This window comes from Cryptomeria japonica, chromosome 5 (assembly GCF_030272615.1).
Source record: "Cryptomeria japonica chromosome 5, Sugi_1.0, whole genome shotgun sequence".
NCBI classification, from domain to species: Eukaryota; Viridiplantae; Streptophyta; class Pinopsida; order Cupressales; family Cupressaceae; genus Cryptomeria; species Cryptomeria japonica.
Window position 1 is genome coordinate 209,389,439 of NC_081409.1, and position 21,970 is coordinate 209,411,408.

The following is a 21,970-nucleotide window of genomic DNA, read 5'->3' on the forward strand; positions in this document are numbered from 1 at the left end:
AATAGTGCATTATTTTACTTTATAATATACAATAGTAGGCTCTTTTGAGCCCTTTTGTAGTCCTTTTACATGTAGATATTTTAATTTTATGCAAGGAATTATTAAGATTACTATATCTTGTGTGTGCATGTTCTTACAAGTGTTAGGATGCTAGGTTTAGGTGGTCATACATTTGGCCTCACTACCTACAATACATTATATGTTCTTACAATATATTAATATACATACATGTTTATTATTCTCATTATCACATCAAACTCTATTACATTCATTATGCATCATAATCTTAGTATCTTTCTATCTTAGAGCTTACTCTTAATTTTTTAGAATTTGAATTTAAACTTAAGCTAATTGCTGCCTAATATTTTCTCATAATAAGTTAACTACACAAGTTCTTCCTAATCAATTACTATGTCTCTATGCTTGAATATATTTATTTGAATTCACTTATTATCATTAAATATCACGAAAATATAGTTCACAATTAAGGAGGACCACACAATAAATTTGTTTATTTATTATGCAACCAAAATTATAGACCAAGGTTCACCATTAATAATAATAATAAAATTCAAGGCAAGATACCATAAGTTGTCTAAATATTTTTTTTTTAATTTTTCCCCTCATGTTTTGCTTCTACACTAAAAACTAAACCCCTTTTTAACTACAATCTAAACAAACTATTTTTTTGTATATTTTTACAAGATTTTAAATTTGCCATTTTTGGTAATATTCATATCTATGTGGATGACTACAAAAATTACTAATTATTGAAAGATAACTCAAGTGACACTATTTGTAAAGTCACTTCACTACTTACATGAATGAAATAAAAGATAATTGAAATTAAAATTCAGAAAAATCTTGAAAATCACTCAAAGCTTGATTTGAGGCCTCATATGATGGAATTTGACCTCAGAAACATGTCAAGATTTGGTTCAATTGAATAGATTTGATTGAAATATTTTAGAATTCTTTGAGATGCTTCTCCATGCAAAATTTCAGCCCAAACGAATAGCCATGTGAAAAGTTATGACCTATAGTCCCTGCATCAGTTTATTACCATTTCTATGACTATAAATCCACTCTTCCTCGGAATTGACCCAAGAAAAATTATACCCTAGAAATCCTACAACTCTCTAAAGGTATTAATAAATACCACCAATCCTTAGAATAAAGGAGAGAATAATGAATTTGGTGAAATAGGAGGAATGAAAAGACAACCAACCTTATCTTTTCTATATGTAGATATTAGATCCATGACCAAAGAAAATGCATATATTGATAAGGCATAGATTGGTAGACAAACCTTATTTGATAATATAGTAAATGTTCTAGATCTATAATAGAGCATTAACAAATATATCATTTTTTAAGCTTGAGGCATCTTGATTTTAGTATCAATAGTTGCTTCACATATTACGTTCATATTTGGAGCTATGTTTGGTGCAAATAATGTTTATATATTAATCAATCAATATCTAGTACAACTTACACCTACATTATTTTACTGTAAGTTGATATCATTTGTTGACAAAAAAATATTTCATTATTATATCATTTGCAATTCCATTTAGATAAAGAATTGTTTGAAGATGGAAATATGTTGAAGATACCAATTATGATGTGTTATTAGAGTTTTATATATATTTTATCTCTAAAAGCTATGAACTTGAAGTTATTAATGCTACGTGACATTGTATAATGACAATGATGGGTAAAGTATAATGGTGTGAACATATTACAAAAAATCTTACTTTTTACCTAAAATTTGATGGTCATTTGTATGTCATAATATCAATGTTTAGCATAAACACAATATTACAAAATAAGTAGCATGTAAAACAAATATATAATATTAAATGAAAGGAAAGGCTTATAGATTTATTAAGTTTAAAAATTTCTCATTTATTGATTTGAGGTTTTTTTAATTTGTTAATTATAGTTTAGATTTCGACAGACACAAATTGAGTGAAGAAATAAACTTTAAATAGTTAATCAATCTAAAAGTATAGAAGACACCACAAATGACTTTTTAAACAATGTAAACACAAGAAAATTTATGTGTCTATGTATATAGTAAATAAAATTATTCTAATGTAAAATTAAACAAAACCTTTTAAGTAATAAAAAAGCTTAAACTATTAAATTATTTAATTTGTGTCTACAATGATAGTAAAGGGTGGAATGTAATGAGTTGAGTGTGTTAACAAAAACTATTATCTTTTACTTTAAGTTTGAAAATCATTTAGAGTCAAAATGTTAAATTCAATAATAACCATAATATTCTTAAAACATGGGACACATAAAAATGTATGACTCCATATACATAGTAAATAAAATAGTTTCAAAGTAATACAAAGTAACTTCCAAATAAATAAAACAATACTAAATCGATATCTCTTGATATTTTTTAGATGAATACATTTAAGATATCTTTCTTAAAACTTAATATCTCAATCTATATAGCAACAAATAAATTATGTATGGAAACATATATATCTGAATCCATATAAAAAAGTAAATTAATTATGTGTATTAAAAAATTATATAATATAAACTCTCCACAAATTTTTTACATTGAGATGATGATATACTCACTAAGTGTATTAGACTCACACATACCATTACATGCCACATTTTTCTCAAAATATAATAGGTATTATTAACAACCTTACATAGAACCCACCACCCACATTAAATAGAAACTGGGTTACATATAAAACCAACCATATCGTCTTCAAAGATACATACTACACATCACAAATATATGTTTACTAGACTGCACACTTCTGCAAAAAGATACTACCTATGATACTGAGATCATGGGGGACAGTGGAGAAGGTGATAATAAATTCCCTGTAAATATTGGTACTTATCTGTCATCAAGTTGCACCAGTAGATGCTTTTGCTAACAGTGATGGGTTTTTTTGTAATATATATACCACCTCTTACAGTTAACCCTAATTAACTACAATTATCATCTTCCTCGGACTTTTCAGTTTCAACTCGAAACTTAGCATAGATATCACTCGTATAAAACTTCCTTGTTCTAAAAACAAGAATTCCTGATATGAGAGCCCCAAATAAGGTAACTAACGTCATTATGATAAAACTGAGGCGAAAGCATTCGTGTCCTATGCAAGTCAATTTATGATGAGATGATGAGGATGCATGAACTGTCTGCAACAATTGTGCAGACAAATACTGTTTTCTGGCTTCTTTATCATATAGTTTTCCAGCTACCTTCACTGAGAGAAGATAGGATCCCAGTGGGCTTGCAGCAGCTCCAAAATTGTAAAGGGTGGCATAATACTTTAGGCCAAAGAGCTCTGAGATAATAGCAAGCAAGAGAGGCCATTGAGCTCCAAAGGAGAATCCTATAGCTATGGAAGCTACATACATTGAAGCAGGAAGAGCAAAAGCTATAAAAACATGCCCAATACAGCCTATGAGTAGCACTATTGTTAACATGAGAGGTCTTGGAAACTTATATTTGTGCAAGAGAAACTCAGAGAGAAATCCAGCAAACACCCGGCCAAAGAAACTCCAAATGCTGATGAGGGAAACAAAGGTGCTGATATTAACAGGGGTGTATCTCAGTGCTCTGCCAATCTGACCCATGTTGTCAATGGCTGTTAAACTTGCTCCTATCCCACAAGTTGCAGCTGAGAAAAGGATTATCATGTCTATACTTACTAGGGCTTGTGGAATGGTGAAGTCATTTCCTCTTGGTGGGCCTTTGAAGATTTTTACAAGGTGGGATATCACAGATTTGGGCTTCTCTTCAACTCTGTAATTGGTCACCATGTCTGCAAGTTCAGTCTCTTTTGTCTCTTGTATATTGATTTTTACATCTTTGTGAGAGTTTTCAGAAACCCAACTTCTCATGTTGTCCATCTCTGCTTGGACAACAACTGCAAGATTAGAGAAGAGAAAAAGTATGGCTAAAGCAGCAACAGCTTGGTAGCCTTCCTGAGGGAAAGATTTCACTCTATTCTCAACCACAATCATGACCATGAGAAAGACAGCTAGGACTAGAGCTATGTAGAGAAAACTATAGAAGCGCTTCAGTTCATTCTTCTCTGTGACAGTTTTTGTGGGTCGCACTATAAACATGAGAAGCAAAGATACAGCAGATGGAAGCACAGCCAGAAGCAGGATTATGCCTTTATCATCCTGGCCATAAACTGCATGGTATATTTGAGTGAAGATAGCTCCACTCAGCCCCAAGAATCCCTTGAGAATTCCAAGAACACTTCCTCTGCTCTGTGGGAAATTCTTCACACAGGTAACAAGAGCTCCAGTATTGGCAAATGTATGGGAATTGGCTCCTATGCACATATACAAATACATCTGCCATGTCTTTGGCTTAGCAATGCGTTGGGTGACAGACAACCAGATCATCAAATAACCAGTGACGTTCATTAGGGCTCCAATCCCAAGAACAACCCAGGGTGGTGAGACTTCATTTATCAGGCCAGACACAATCCCAATATTCCCTCCAAGATCCTTATAAAACCCTAATGTGGTCAGAGTTTCCTGATCATAACCTAGGGTTGTTTTTATTGCTTCAGAATATATACCAAATATGTAATGCCCCCCAGCAAAAGACATGATAATAAAACAGATAAATATCACAAACCATCTTCCCTTGGCCACATTTCTGGCCACAACAGATAACTCTATTTTAGGCATTTTAACTACTTACACAATCCAAATGCAGTTGGGTAGTGTTTTTCTGACTTGGTTTCTACAAACCCATAATCAATGACATGATAACCCTCTTATGTTTTATCAGATTATATACATGCAAATCTAGCCATGTAGGAAGCGTGCAAAAATAATTGAGATAACAATTTTTCGGTATCTTCCACAGTATAAGATTCGCCAACTGGAATGATTGTTGTCTTTCTTCTAAATCTTCAAGCTGTCAGCAATCAGTCATTTCTTTGGATAGTCGCCAAAGAATGGCGTCTAACTTATTCTTTCTCTTTGATGTAGGAATATACTATGCCATCTATGAAGCCTACTTGATGACAATCACTTTTCTAGGATTGATTTTAATAAATAAGTCTTCCTTTTGGACTGCATTCTGGTTTATTCTATTGTAATTCTTTTAGCTTTATTCAATGTAAAAAAGAATGATTTTGATAAGATTGAAAGATAGAAATAATTGTTTTGAATGTCGATATCTTAATGCAGTTGTATTCGATGTAATTAAGATTGTTGTTGTTAAAATTGTTATGGGTATGATTGAATATGTAAATGTGAGATGTCGTTACCCTATCTTATACAATTATTTGATTTTTTTTGATAATGTATGGTAATTTATTAATGTCAATGTCTTTCAAGATGACGTCATTGATTACACAATCTTAGATGTTTAGTTTAAGATTTCATTATTGTGAAGTAATAAAAGAAACCCATGAATCAAAGTGTAGCAATGGATCTAGAATTAGAGACCTAAGATGATTGAAATGACAATCCTATGGCCTAGTATGCTTTTGTCCAAGTGGTGTAATTCTATACAAGATTGAGCTTGTCCTTCATTAATACAAATAAAGTTCACCAAAATGACGTGGTGCAAAGGAGCATCATTAGAAGCCTACTTTTATGTAAGGGGATATTTTCCTATTTTATTATAATTAGGACGTTAGCATTGATACAACAATATCAAAACAAAGAAACGAGAAATTTTAGATGCTGATGTCAATATAATTATGTTTGATTAATTGAAGATGATTGAATTCAGTTTAACATATGATAAATCTTTGTCGTTTCTCAAAGGCATTTTTGGTTTCATCAACAGGTTCCTTATCAAACTCAACACCAATACTCCAAACCACAAGTCACATCTCAATTTCATGGTACTATAAGACTTCACTGACCTTTGGTAGTTGTGAGCAGTTATGATGGTTGAAGCAAGAGTTCCAACCATTTGTTTTGTCTTGCTCCCTCTTTGTATATTAATGTAAATTTAAGTACTCTTTGCAATAATATAATTTATACATTCAAGGGAGGATAACTAGTTGAATCACCCAAAGGTTATTTTATTAAACATGTAATTTGATTCTTTTTACAATAGTAAATGATACATGATTGGTGAATCATATTTCATGTTAATATTATATTTTGTGCTTTTATGCAGGTTTTATGGGTATTATTATAAAATTTTTGGTTTGGTCATATTCACTTATTTTTTTTTAATTTATAGAATATAACATAAAATCTATGTATAACAAAAATTTTAACAATTGTGTCATGGTCTCAAACATATGATAAATTATCGACATCTCATTATCCTATGGTAGTAACAAGACCATCAAATATGACTCTTCAACATTGCTCTATGACACACAACACTCATTCTCCTTTTTTCCCTTTATTATTGTCCCCTATACAAACTAGGGCATTCAAGGACTAATATTTGATGATCATAAAGAATACAAGAACATTATATTTTTTATGTATGTATGGATAGAAATTGAGATATTTATCTTTAATCTATGACACACATTCAATTTCTAAAATATTTGGAGTGGTTTTTTTGGTGTTGTTTTATGATGATGCATAAATGGCATTGCTCACCTATGAGGAAAAAAAAAAAAGAAAAGAAATTAGGATGATTTATATATCATAGTAAGTGTTTTATCATTTTTTCTAGTTGAAAACAAAATTATTCTTATTGATCTTTAATTTTTAGGTAATTTTTGAGAAAAAAATTATATGCCAAAAAAAATGCATAACAAATTAAATATACATGTTAATTTATCACTATCAATTTATTTCCAATTATTAATAAGCATGTATTATTTATACGTTTTTCTTATTCCTAGAGTTGATTTTGGATAGTTAGATTATATATATTGATCAATGGTTGATATTCGTGGGAAAAAATTGAGCAATTCTTTGCAACCTTTATGATTTTTTTAAAAATTCCTCACATTTCTTAATAACAGTTTTCCAAACTACAAATCTTATCTCAACTTCTGGGGTACCACAAGGCTTGACTTGTATTTCAAAATTATGAATGATTGAAGTAGGACATGAAACCTATTAGTTCTAACTAACACTTCATCTTCATCCATCATTGTATATTAATATACAACCATTCTTTATCATTTTAGATATTGTATACATTCAAGAGAGGACAAGAAAACTAGCTTATATCAACTGACAAATGAAATGCACAATGCGAACATACTACAAATTGATTGTTATAGTTCAAAATATGAGGTCAAATCTCTTCTCTAGTTTTCTCATCTAATTGTACTTTCCAAATTTTTAGGTCTGAAGCTTCTTAGATTTGAATCATTTTAGTCTCCAATTCAAATTTTATGTCCAAGGTTGTGTATTTAAAGGGATCATTCTAAGAGACTTTTACATCAACATATATCATTAGATACATTATTAAAAAACTATCAAATAATCACTTCAGAGAAATTAATTAATGACATCTCATAACGATGACTTTGTATACACAATCTTGAAGACAAAACTTAAAATCAATGGTAAAATAGATCCATGTGAATGAGAATTTGAAATTCTACTTTGAATTAGGCAGATCAAATGGGTGCTTTATCTAGGGATTATGCATCCTAGGATATGATTTCTCTCACAGTTTGGCATTGCATGATTTCATTTGATTTTGGTCCTTAATAAACGTAAAAAATGTTTGGCTATATGTATGTGTTTGAAAAACAATGTATTACTAAAGTGTATTTTTGGGAGCTTTCCATATATATAAGAAAGTAATAGTTTTCTTCATGATTAATAGGCTCTTAAGAATCAAACATAGAAAAAAAAATACTAATGTCTTTATATATTTGTGCCCAATACAATCAAAATTAATGTCAATGAAATTGAGACATGTATAATAAAATATGTAAGTTCGAGATTCTATTAATCTATTTTATAATAATTCAGTCAATAATTTACGACAAAACTTTTTAATACAAAAGTGTTTTAAGATCATACGTTTAGATATATAATTTAAAATATTAAAATGGTCAACATGCAAAACTTTAAAATGGAAGAAAGACACACCCAATCTAATCTAAAATAGAAAAAATAACCACACTCTAAGATATTATATATATATATATATATATATAATAAAAAATGGTGGTTGAACATGATTGTACATCATAGACACCACACAAAATGGCCCAAATCATGGAGATGGAAAAGTGAATATGCACTTCTTCTCTTGTGCAAGTAGACAATCCTCATGTTAAAGAGAAAGCTACTCATTGGAATTGCACCATGGTCCTAATACTGTCATCCACATAGCAAACACCTATTATACAAATTTTTATTTTACTTCAACTTTCAACCTGTGGTGCCATTTCAAATCTTTATTTGCTTCAACTTTCAATCTGTGGTACCATTTTTTCTTGAACTTTCTGCATTTTTCACATCTATCACTTCCAAACATCAAATCTCTCACTCCCAAACATCAAATCTCTACAATTACGTTCTCCTAACTTCAGAGAACCTCAACCCTCAACGTCCTTATAAAAGGAACCGACATCCACTGTATTTGATATGAAAAACCTTTTCTTACAAATTTTCTAAGGTAGGCTCTTTTATGATATGAAAACCTATTGTTTCCAAGTTTTCTAAGGTAGGTTCTTTTGTTGTACATAGAATAGCTGTTACGCATGTTCATTTCTTACAAATTTCCAAAAGCCTTAGACATATATTTGAAAATCAGGATACCTTGCTCGAATGGCGAGCTTACTGAGCTTTCTTTGACGTTGAAAGACGGCAAAAATGAAGCACGTCATGAAAAGAAACAAACCAGGTGGTTAAGAAGTTTGATTTGGTCACTTCATTCTTTTTCAATTATTGAAGAGAACTGTTTTTGACTTATATCATGAAGTTCAAGTATATCAGGATAAAGTTAATTATACAAATGGCTAGGCTTGGCCCACAAAATGGCATACATTCAAAAATACAAATATACAAAATATGATGATTTTTTGTTGGGATTTTTTACATTTTAACAATACCGTTGAGACAGATCATGAAGATTGGATGAGTGAAAATACTGCAAAAATTCATCATATTTTTCATATTTGTGTTTTTTCGGAACACCATTTTTGTGTGGAGAATAACTACATCTTAAAAGACTCTTAAACTATATTATTGCATCTTTAGCCTTTTCTAGTTATAATGCATTGACATTCCATACAAACTCTCGGATTTTATGTCTTAAATGAGTCTTAAACTAATTGAAAGGACAAGGTTAGAGCTTAATTTTTAAATAGATTTCATTTAAATAGTATAAACTGATTGGAAAGGATAGTTCAATATAAATTTATATTTTAAAAGATTACTTAAGAAGAGTTTTGAGTAAATATATGCATATTTCTAATGGGGTGAATTATGTTACATAGATAAATTTAGTGACTAAATATTATTATCAATTATAAATTGAATTTCTGTTAACTTTTAGTTGGGTAAAATGTTGTAATACATTTTAAAAAGTTAAAAGTGAGGGCTTTTGGTATATAGTTATACTATTAGTTATGTGAAACAATTAGTTATTTCTAAGAAATTAATGACCTTGATATGATGACTATCTCAAAATGAAAAGAACATTGAGAAAAACTTGTTTTCTCTAATCTTCAATGTATGATAAGTTTGCAAGGATAGCGATGTTTATAAAAACTTAAGGAAAACCTATAATGTTAGTACAATCAATTTCTCCTAGACAGACACTTTGATAGACTAACTTTATGGTTTGAAATAAAGAACTGAAGAAAAAATATTCACTAACATACATGAGGCCTATATGTAGATGAGATTCTTTGTTCATTCCAAAGATTAATGTGCTTACTAGATGTGCGTTTTATTCCAAAAAAAAAAAGAATTTGACTTACTCACACACTAGATAATTTAAATTACCATGACATAGCAACATGCCATTCAAATGAATGTTAATATAGCTCATAAATGATAGTAGAAAAGGGCTAGACAATTGAACTTTTTTATTAAATGTTTACATTTTTTATTAATTTTGATGGAATTCAAGATTGAACACAAAAAATGCCTAGTAGCACATAAATGAACCTTAGGGATAAGGTAGTCCTTTTGAGGTAGGAAATAAATATGTAAAAGTGAGTGGAAATAAGGGTGCAACACTAAGGACAAATAACCAACAACCGAGGATAAATTTAATTAAGTTTAAATAGGATAGGTAGGAATGCAAGGGTATGTGCAGGATCATGATGTGCCAAAGTAGGCCCTTAAGTGGCAATGAAATTTCAGAAAATCAGAGTTATGCAACTTGACATGAAAATTTGAATAAGTTGTGAACATTATTTTAAAAATATGTAAGAAGAGAATCTATAGAAAATTTAATTTAGTTTCTAACTTACTAGTTGTTTTTTAGAAACAAAAATCCTATTTGATGAAAATTTCAAATTTCAAAGCAATGGTACTAAAATTTCAGGAAAAAGATAAGAAGTAGGTGCATGTTTGACCACCCTAATCACAATCAAATAAAAATATTTTTTTATAAGATTTATAATATAAGTATTAGACTCATGTTCTAATGTGACACGTATTTTTTATAAAGTAAATAATTATTTTTGAATTTTTTACTACAATTTTTCAGAAATTCAGAAACTCCTATGTCTGACCACCTTAACTCGGTCAAAACCCTATGAAATTCATTTTTAAATTATTTTCCCCTATAGTAGACGAAGCATAGGATGTGATGCATGTTTTAGATTCAAAAAATGTTATACCATTTGAAAGTTATGAGTTTTTTTCAATCAGTCTATCAATTAGGACTTTTGTTAGAATTCAATTAGAAAATAAATAATAATTATTTGTTAAAGTTGAAATAAGACAAGCCTTATATTGTTGTAAATCTGAGAACATCCTTAAAAACCTTTTTTCATTTTATCATTTTTGGCTATAAAAAAAGTCATCAGCCACCAGTGTAAAGTCTGGAAAATCAAGGAATATTGAAAAACATGTTTTTTCAGTTGACTTTCTAGGCTTGTCACTTCCAAGACAAATCCCAAAGAAAACCCGAGCCAAAATTTCAAATTTGAAATTTGTAGAACATAAATTGGATATCCGATTTTAATAAGTAAATTCAATAAGTAAATTTGCACATAATTAATTTTTTGTTTATTAATATATTTATATATATATATATATATATTAGTATATGATATTAGGGAGAGGGAGAGGGGGGTGGGCAAGAGAGAGAGAGAGAGAGAGAGAGAGAGAGAGAGAGAGAGAGAGAGAGAGAGAGAGAGGGGGAAGGGGTCATATTGTGTCCTATGACCCCTTAGGACACCATATGACCCCTTAGATGTCAATTTTTTGTAAGCAATATTGGCACTGCTTTTCATATTGTAATAATGGTTCATCTTGCCACCTTATGACACTATGACCCATTATGACACCATATGGTGTTGTTAGGGGTCATAGAGTTTCCTAAGGGGTCATGGGATACCATATGACCCCTAAGGACAACATATAACCCCTTATGACACCATATTGGGTCGTTATGGGTCCTATGGTGTCATAAGGGGTCATATTGTGTCCTATGACCCCTTAGGACACCATATGATCCCTTACGATACCAAATTGTGTCGTTATGGGTCATATTGTGTCTTAAGGGGTTATATGGGGTGATATGACCCCTTAGGACCCCTTACGACACCATATGGTGTTGTTAGGGGTCATATGGTGTCCTAAGGGGTCATGTGATACCATATGACCCCTTATGACATCATATTGGGTCGTTATGGGTCCTATGGTGTCCTAAGGGGTGATATTGTGTCCTATGACCCCTTAGGACACCATATGACCCCTTACGACACCAAATTGTGTTGTTATGAGTCATATTCCTAAGGGGTCATATTATCTCATATGACCTCTTAAGACACTATATGACCCCTTAGGACACAATATGACCCTTTATGACACTATAGAGTGTTGTTATGGGTCATATTGTGTCCTACGAAATCATATTGGGTCCTATGTCCCCTTAAGACAACATATGACCCCTTACAACACCAAATTGTGTCATTATGGATCATATTGTATCCTAAGGGGTCATATTGTGTCATATGACCCCTTAAGACACCATATGACCCTTGGGACACAATATGATCCCTTGTGACACCAAATTGGGTCGTTATGGTTCCTAAGGGGTCATATGACCCCTCTCTCTCTCTCTCTCTCTCTCTCCCCGATCTATCTATGTCCCCTAATCTCTCCCTACACCTACCCTCTCCCCCCTCCCTCTCTCTCTCTCCTCCTCCCCCCTCTCTCCCTTAATCTTTCTCTCTCCCCCTTTCCCCTAATCTCTCTCTCCCTCACCCATAATCTCTCTCTCTCTCTCTCTCTCTCTTGTTGGCATTATTGTTAGCATTTGCATGAAGATTGCATTAATGATATATTATGTTTCCATTGATGTCAATTAAGCGGTAATGGTATTTATGATATTGCTGATATTGTTGTTATTATTGATATTGTCTTGTAACCGGTAGGAAGAGCTTTGTGGAAGATGTTGTAAACTGATATGTAAGTATGTGAGTTGAACCGATAACCGATGTATGAGAATAAACCCTATCTAACCGGTAAACCCTACCAATTGTTTTTGTTAAACCCTAACTGACTAAGTTTGTTGAAATGGTTATGTTGGTTTATGATCTGACGTTGAGCCTGATAATGATGGTGACACGTGTGGTCATTGTATGAAGACAAGTTCAGATTGTTTTGGCACGTTTATTTGTTTGTCTAGGAAATGAGCAAAGTGTATTGCATCTAATGCAAAGCGCATGATGAGTTACAGAGTCTGATGAAGTGGTGATCAAGGAGTGGTTGGAGTTTTCTTGAATAATGTGTACAGATTGCTATGTAAATCCAACAATCATACTTGAACCGATTTGTTTGTAATCTCTATGAGAGAATTAGGTGTTTGTTGTGTTACCGACCTAATTGATTTGTATTTAAGGTCGATGAAGTTGTTTTGAAAAAGTTGTTGGCGAAAATCAGTTGAGTGTGTGGTTGTCAAACCGGAGAATGAATCTGCAATTTGTGTAAAGGCAGATTGAAGCTTAAAAGGATTTGATCAAGCAAATGTAGTGCTATTCAAATAGATCAAGCAAATCCTGTTGTCTTCTAACAATTACAACATAATTGAAATCTCGTAACCGGGTAAGCTCTAACAAGCTTGGTTATTCTTAAATCCTCTAACAAGGTGGTCCATTAGCTTGGATTATCAAATTCTCTACTGAGGTTACTCCTACCAGGGTACTTTCTTTTTATCAAGGCATTTGTTGTAAATCCCTTAACCGAGTGATTCCTAACAGGATCAGTTCTGAATAGGACTTTTGTAAAAGCTTTAATAGGCTTGGCTCCTAACATGGCGAACTTCAAAAGAGTTCAGATAGCTATCTTGTGAGTCTCATCTCACCTTGGTTTTAACCTATTTGGGTTTTCCACAAATAAATATTTGTGTCATGTGGTGTATGATTTTGTGGTTTTGATCTTATGATTATTTTGATTAACTACTTAACTATTCTGATAAGGCATGATAATTGGAAGCATTGAGAGATGGAGTATGTTGACATATGATTAAGCATTTGGATGTTTACAAGATTAAAGTTGTTTACTGTTTCAGTTTGCAATAACAGTCAACCGGTATTATTATGAGTATTGATCTTGACAGTGGTATTTTATTGATAAGTTTACTTTGTGTGATTGAGATTGAGTTTGGGAAGTTTGTATCAGTTTTTCAGTTTATTGATTCACCCCCCCTCTCAGTAATCTACCAGATACTTATTCTTTCATCATACCATCAATTGGTATCAGATCTACTCAGGCCCTCTAAGATCTAAATACTAACAGCTTGAGGAAAAGATCTTGTAGATCATGATGAAGAAGGAAGGTCCGAAGTTCAACAGAGAAAACTATAGGATATGGAGTGACAGAATGAAGATTTACATGAAGAGTTTGGGAGGTCAGTATTGGGATCATGTAGAAACTAAGTATGTTGCACCTACTGGGACTTTGACTGATGATCAGAAGAAAGAACAACAAGAAAATCATCAAGCATTAGAGGCTATTATCAGTTCCTTGTCTGATGTTGAATATGTAGATGTTCATGGTCTTGAAACTGCATATGAAGTATGGAAAAAACCTGAAGAGATTTATAGCGGTGATGAACATGTTAAGATTGCTAAAGACGAGAGTCTAAGCAGAAAGTTTGATGACATGAGAATGTTTGAAGGTGAGAATATCCAATAGTATGGTCAAAGGATAAAAGAGATAGTCGGTGAAATAAAGAGTGCAAGAGGGAAAGTGGAAGATGCCACAATGATCAGTAAGGCACTGAGAACCCTACTACCAGTCTATGCTATCCGAGCTGCAGCTATTCAGGAGCTGAAGTCCATTGACAAAACTAAAGTAACTCTTGAATCTATCATTGGCAAACTTATTGCTTTTGAATTAAATGGGTATGATGGTAGTGTACATAAATCAGAATATGCATTCAGAGCTTCTGTCTCTAACCCATCTATGAGAAAAAGTAGAGATACTAGTCAAGGTTATGTATCTAGATCCAATAGAGATGCTGATGATGAAGGCAGTTTAGTGGAGCTTGAAGCATTGTTGGCAAAACGACTGCCTAGAGGCACTGGGAAATACAGAGGTAAACTACCTTTAAAATGTTTTGCGTGCAACAAGATTGGTCATATAACAACTAATTGTCCTAATCGTGAAAATGAACACAAGAGAGACAAATTTAAGAAGTATAAGGGTAAAGGAAAGAGAGATTGTCTTATAGTTGTTGATAGTGGTATCACCGATGAAGAATCTGATGGTGATGCTAGTGAAGATATTGTGTTTGTAGCTATTAAGGAAGAAATATTAGACCAGAAGGCATTAGTGTCCAGGATGGATAACTCTGATGGTTGGATCATTGATAGTGGTTGTTCACATCATATGACCGGTGATCAGAGCAAATTTCTATCCTTGAAGGAATTTGATGGAAGTGTTATTAGATTTGGCAATGACTCACCCTGCATGGTTAAAGGTAAGGGATTTATTTCTCTTAATGGGAAGAGCAGTGCTGACGATGTTTATTGGGTTGAAGGTTTAAAGAAAAATCTTCTGAGTGTGCAACAACTTAATGACAAAGGATACCCACTAGAGTTTAAAAATGGTATGTGCAAAATCTTTGACAACAAAGGTAAATTGATTGCAACCGGCAAACAAACTAGAGGTAATCTATTTCATCTTAATCCTAAAGTTAGCAACTGTTTGATTGCAAAGATAGATGATAGCTGGCTTTGGCATAGGAGATTTTGTCATATAAACTTTGATAACATTGTTAAAGTGAGTAAGTCCAAGACAGTGAGAGGTTTGCCTCAGCTAGACAAACCGGTTAATGCTCTTTGCAAAGAATGTCAGTTAGGAAAGATGACTTCTTCAAATTTCGAGAGTAAGTGCTTCTCAACAGAGCACTTGTTAGATTCGGTTCATACAGATATATGTGGACCAATAAGAACAAGAAGCATTCAAGGTGATAGATATTTCATGATCTTCACTGATGATTGCTCAAGGATAATGTGGGTCACATTCTTGAAGGACAAGAATGAAGCTTTTGGTAAGTTCAAGGCATTTAGAACCTTAGTTGAGAAAGAGAGCGGTAAAAAGATAAAATATCTGAGAAAAGATCAAGACGGTGAATTTACTTCTGAGGAGTTCACTAAGTACTGTGATGAGAATGGTATCAAATGGCAGCTTTCTGCACCAAGGACACCACAACAAAATGGTATCGCAGAGAGGAACAACCGGTCAATGGTTGAAGGTACTAGGACAATGTTGATACAAGGTGGTGTAGTGAAAACATTTTGGAGAGAATTTGTCAGTACAACTGTCTACACAATGAACTGAGTTTTGGTGAAAAGAGGTAAGGACAAGACCCCTTATGAATATTGGTATGGAAGATCACCTGATGTTAGCTATTTTAAGATATTTGTTAGCAAATGTTTTATTAAGAGAGGTGAATACATTAGCAAATTTGAAGCTAAGAGTGATGAAGGCATATTTCTTGGCTATTCCACCAAGAGTAAGGCCTACAAATGTTTTAACAACTAGGCATAGAGAATTGTTGAGAGTGCTGATGTTCGAGTGGATGAATGTCTTGAAGTCTCAGAAGGAACCGGTTCAGAGAAAAAGGATGAAGATCCTTGCATTTTGCTTTTGGAACCTGAAACTGTTAAATCTGAAACCGGTAAAGCAAATTTTGATGCACTCGTTCAACCAGAACAGATAAATTCAGAAGAAGAAGATGATAATGAATAAGTTGAACCGAAAGATAATGATCATGTTATTCCTAGATATGTGAGACTGAACCACAGTCCTGAACATATTATTGGGGATAAGGATGGTAGAGTACTAACTAGAAGGAGAATAAGAGAGAACTCTTTCATGATCTCCACCATTGAACCAAGAAGTGCTAAGGAGGCATTTAGTGATGATCATTGGGTTAAATCTATGGAGGAGGAATTGGATCAGATTGAGAAGAACAACAATTGGACCTTGGTACCCCAACCAGTAAATAAGAATGTTATAGGTACTAAATGGGTATTCAGAAACAAGTTGAATGAAGATGGTGTTGTAATTCGCAATAAGGCTAGGTTGGTTTGCAAGGGTTATGCACAAGAAGAAGGAGAAGATTATGGCGAAACTTTTGCACTAGTATCAAGACTAGAAGGTGTTAGAACTTTACTTGCATTTGTAGCCCATAAGAAGTTCAAGGTATACCGGATGGATGTTAAGTCTGCATTTTTGAATGGGATATTAGAAGAAGAAATTTACATAGAGTAGCCAAATGGTTATGCTTTGACTGATGAGGAAGACATGGTATGTAGATTGCATAAAGCTTTATATGGATTAAAATAGGCACCCAAAGCATGGTATGAAAGGCTTCATACACATCTGATGAAGAAAGTCTTTGCAAGAACCAATGATGCTAGTAATATTTATCTCAAATTTGAAGGAGATGAAATACTATTCAATGAAGTATTTTTTGATGATATAATATTTGGAGGTAATGATGTCATGAGCAACAATTTTGCAGATGAAATAAAAAATGAGTTTGAAATGTCTTTAGTAGGGGAAATAAATTTTTTCATAGGCTTGCAGATACAACAAATGAAGAATGGTATTTTCATTACACAATCTAAGTATGTAAAAGAGGTTTTGAAGACTTTTGGCATGAGTGACTGTAAACTAGTTGGAACACCAATGGTTACAGGTTGCAAGTTGTCCAAGGAAGATGAATCTAAGTTGATGAAAAAGGAATACAGGTCAATGATTGGAAAATTACACTATGTTGTTCACAAAAGACCGGATATAGCCCATGCGGTTGGTATAGTTGCTAGATTCCAGAAGAATCCAAAGGAAGCACATCTAATAGCAACCAAGAGAATTTTCAGATATCTGAAAGGTACTGTTGACTATGGATTATGGTATCCATATGGAGGAAACTTTGATTTGAAGGTGTACACATATGCTTATTGGGCAGGAAATGTTGATGACCGGAAAAACACAACCGGTGGAGCATTTTTTCTTGGAGGAAGGCTTGTTTCATGAAGTAGTAAGAAGCAAAGTTGTACTTCACAATCTACTATTGAAGCTGAGTATGTTGCAGCTTATATGAGTTGCACATAGGCTATTTGGATGAGGCACATTTTGGAAGGTTTTAAGATGAAGATCTCAAAACCTATAAAGATTTTATGTGATAATACAAGTGCCATAAATATTTCTAAGGATCCTATTTTGCACGCACGCACCAAGCACATTGAATTGAAGTATCATTTCTTGAGGGAAAAATTTCAAAGCAAAGATGTTATCTTAGAGAATGTTTCTACCAAGGAGGAACTTGCAGATATTTTTACCAAACCTCTACCTAAGACTACATTTGAGTGTCTTAGAAGTCAACTAGGGGTTGTACCCCTTCATGAGGTTAGTTGAGCATGATGCTGATTGCATCAGTCCCTGAATCACTTGCAAAATTTTACACGGATTGATGAAGAAGTGGATGTATTCCATAGGGGGAGCATCAAGTTGTAGTTTGTTGTTGATGCACAATGCAAATTTGATATTACATGTTTTACTTTCAATTTGGCATTGCTATCAAAGGGGGAGAAGAATTATGTGATTATGGAAAGGAAAACTAGCGACAACCTGAAGATAGACAGAGCGTGTGAATATTTGGTAATGTAACCAGGATTTCTATTCACTAATCACAACAACAATCAGAGGTGTTGATATTCGTATTGCCATCAAGCCAAAGGGGGAGATTGTTGGCATTTTCATGAAGATTTCATTAATGATATGTTATGTTGTCATTTATGTCAATTAACCGGTAATGGTATTTATGATATTGCAGATATTGTTGTTATTATTGATATTGTCTTGTAACTGGTAGGAAGAGCTTTGTGGAAGATGTTGAAAACCGGTATGTAAGTATGTGAGTTGAACCGGTAACCAGTGTATGAGAATAAACCCTATCTAACTGGTAAACCCTACCAGTTGTTTTTGTTAAACCTTAACTGACTAAGTTTGTTGAAATGGTTATGCTAGTTTATCATTTGATGTTGAGTGGTAATGATGGTGACACATGTGGTCATTGTATGAAGACAAGTTCAGATTATTTTGGCGTGTTTGTTTGTTTGTCTAGGGAATGAGAAAAGTGTATTGCATCTAATGCAAAGCGGGTGATGAGTTACAAAGTCTGATGAAGCGGTAATCAAGGAGCGGTTGGAGTTTTCTTGAATAATGTGTACATATTGCTATGTAAATCCAACGGTCATACTTGAACCAATTTGTTTGTAATCTCTATGATATTGTGAGATTTTGTCAAGATCAAGGGCACAATGAAAAGTATTAAAATAGAGATAAAAGAATGACAAGAACAAACTGTATTCTCATCAATATGAAAATGATCAACTGGATTCATCAATACAATGAATATAGGCCTGCTTATATAAGCAAGGCCATATGGATGTACAAGCACACAATCATGACATGTGGCTCAATGAGAAACAAGGGTAGGTAAGAAATACTAGGGGTAGGTAGGAGAAATAATATAATATTCCATAAGAAGTGGATGACCCACCGAATGTGGAGTGTAACAGTAAAATAAGACCACAAAAGGTGGAATTTCTCCTACAAGCTCTATCCCTATGTGCACACTTCCCTAAGTGTCTCAAATCCAAACTACGAAGAGATGCATTATCCTAAGTTAACTTAAGTAAAGTGTAATAATATCCAAAATGAATATATATTTACACCAACACCCCCCCTTAAGTGCAACTTAGGGGAATGAAGACTCAAGTCAACAATGCAAGATGGGTCCCGGCTACTAGGCCATGATAGGTACCCATGTACAATATGTAAATGCAAGCAAAATCATGCAATGCAATCTCTCACAAACGGAGAAAGGGAGAAAACCTAGTGGGAAAAAACTCCCCCCCCAAAGAGAGATGAAAGTACAAAAGACTCTCAAAGAAGAAGGACAAAACCTCAAAGAGGAAAAAGTCCCCCCATAAGAGAGGAAGGAGAAGTCAGTTGACCCCCGCCTAATGACACATCCCGCACCCCCAAGAGAGCTCGCAACTGCTGGAACTTACTCTCGGTGAAAGGTTTGGTGAATATGTCAGCAACCTGCTCCGCTGTAGGACAATACTGCAAATCAATGACCTACTTCTGAATCAGCTCTCGGATATAGTGCATATGAATCTCGATGTGTTTGGTCCACTGGTGCTGGACTGGGTTCTTCGAGATTGCAATAACACTCTGATTGTCGCAATGTAGAACTGTTGGCCGTGGAGTGGTGAACCCAAACTCTGTGAGAATCTGCTGGAGCCAAATAGTCTCAGTCGCTGCGTTAATAGCGCCTCGATACTTAGCCTCAGTCGAAGAGAGAGCAATAGCATGTTGCTTCTTGCTCTGCCAAAAAATGGTGCCTGAACCAAGGTGAAAACTATAACCGGAAGTAGACTTACAATCATCAAGATCGCCAACCTAATCAGAGTCTGTGTAACCAACCAAGCGAAGTCCTGTGCCTGTTGCATAGTGAATCCCATAGTGATGTGTACCCTGGATGTAATGAAGGATGTGTTTGGCAGCTTTCCAATGAAGCTCATGTGGTTCCTGCATGAAGCGGGAAACCATGCCAACTGCAAATGAAATATCAGGGCATGTATGGGTCAAATAGATGAGACTACCCACAAGCTAACGATACCAAGTGGCATCAACTGGTAGAGAAGAACACTGAGCCTCAAGCTTGACTCCTGAAAGAAAGGGAGTCAGTGCAGGCTTACAATTAGCCATATGAAAGCGTGCAAGTAGATCAAGATCATACTTGGGCTGCGATAGTGTCCGGAAGGTGATTGTGAAATCTCTATCCCGAGAAAGTAGTGCAAAAGACCCAAGTCAGTCATAGCAAATCTGTCATGCAAAGCAGATTTGACCCTGCTAATAATGGATGCGGTACTCCCTGTAATGATCAAATCATCAACATAGAGCACAAGTATCAAGTGAGAGTCATCCTGTCGCAAAATGTAGACATTCGGATCAGAATGACACCTGGTGAACCCTGCTGAGAGAAGAAAGGAATCCATCTTGGCTTACCAAGCCCTGGGGGCATGCTTAAGGCCATAGAGAGATTTCCTTAGTCTGCAAACCAAGTAAGTATCCTGGATGAAACCTTGTGGCTGCTCCATATAAATCTCCTCATCAAGATCACCATGAAGAAAAACACTCTTCACATCCATCTAATGTACAACCCAACCATGAGCTGCAGAAATAGCAAGTGTCAAGCGAATGGAGTTCATCTTGGCTATGGGCGCAAAGGTCTCAGTATAGTCAACACCTGCTACCTGGGAGAAACCTTTCGCAACAAGTTGAGCCTTGTACTTATCCACACTACCATCCACTGCAAACTTGGTCCGATAGATCCACTTACATCGAACCATCTTTCTCCCCTTAGGGAGATGGACTAAATCCCATGTGTTGTTCCTCATCAAGGAACTATACTCTTCCTCCATAGCTTTGTCCCACTCAGGAACCCCAGATGCTTCCCTAAATGTCTGTGGATCGGAAGCGGTAGTAATGAATGCATGTGGTAGATCCTGATGCTATGATCGAGTTCTCCGTGTATCTGAAGGATCCCCAACAAGAGAACCCGTGGACTCAAGTGTTTGTCAAGCCCAACGAGGTCTAGGTGGAGGTGGAGAACGAGGCTCCTCAACTGCAAGTGGACCCTGTGGAGGTGTAACCCTGCAAGTCAGAGTTGAAGGAGTCTTATCATCTGAATCACTAACATCACTATCCACAATGGAGGAAGGTGGAGGAGGTGGAGAGGCTAAGCTAAGAGAGCTTTCCTCAAAGTGAACACTCCTGTCAATGAACACCTCATGTGTCTCAGGATCCATCAATCTATATGCCTTAACACCCTTAGGATATCCAACAAATATGCAAGGTCGACTCTGTGGTTCCAATGCCTTGCATTTCTGTGGAGGTATGCAAGCCCATGCGGGACACCCAAAGACTCTGAAATGTCTCACAATCAGTTTCCTACCAGCCCAAGCCTCAAAAGGAGTAATACCTTACAAAGCTTTGTGAGGAACCCGATTCTGGATGTGTGTGGCACAACTGATAGTCTCAGCCCAAAAGGCGGGATCAAGAGAACGTGCATGAATCATACAACTAGCCATTTCTTTGAGAGTTCTATTCTTGCGTTCTGCAACTTCATTCTACTGTGGAGTGTATGCGACAGAATGCTAAAGATCAATCCCCTCAAATGTACAAAAATCCTCAAGTCTTTTGTTCACATATTCTCGTCCATTATCTGTATGAAGAATCTTGACCACTTTCCCGGATTGCTTCTCCACACGAGTCTTGAAGTCCTGAAATC

General features: G+C 34.5%; 1 protein-coding gene across 1 annotated transcript; it reads right to left on the minus strand.

Moving 5' to 3' along the window:
• Positions 1-2,538: 2,538 nt before the first annotated feature.
• Positions 2,539-4,771, minus strand: LOC131055465 (uncharacterized). The gene has a single exon (XM_057989948.1). The coding sequence runs from the start codon at positions 4,696-4,698 to the stop codon at positions 2,968-2,970; it is 1,731 nt and encodes a 576-aa protein (XP_057845931.1). The 5' UTR covers positions 4,699-4,771; the 3' UTR covers positions 2,539-2,967.
• Between the last annotated feature and the right edge of the window lie 17,199 nt (positions 4,772-21,970).

What these genes read in the sequence shown, in the direction of transcription:
- LOC131055465 (XM_057989948.1), bottom strand. Translation starts at nt 4,698, where the DNA reads ATGCCTAAAATAGAGTTATCTGTTGTGGCCAGAAATGTGGCCAAGGGA.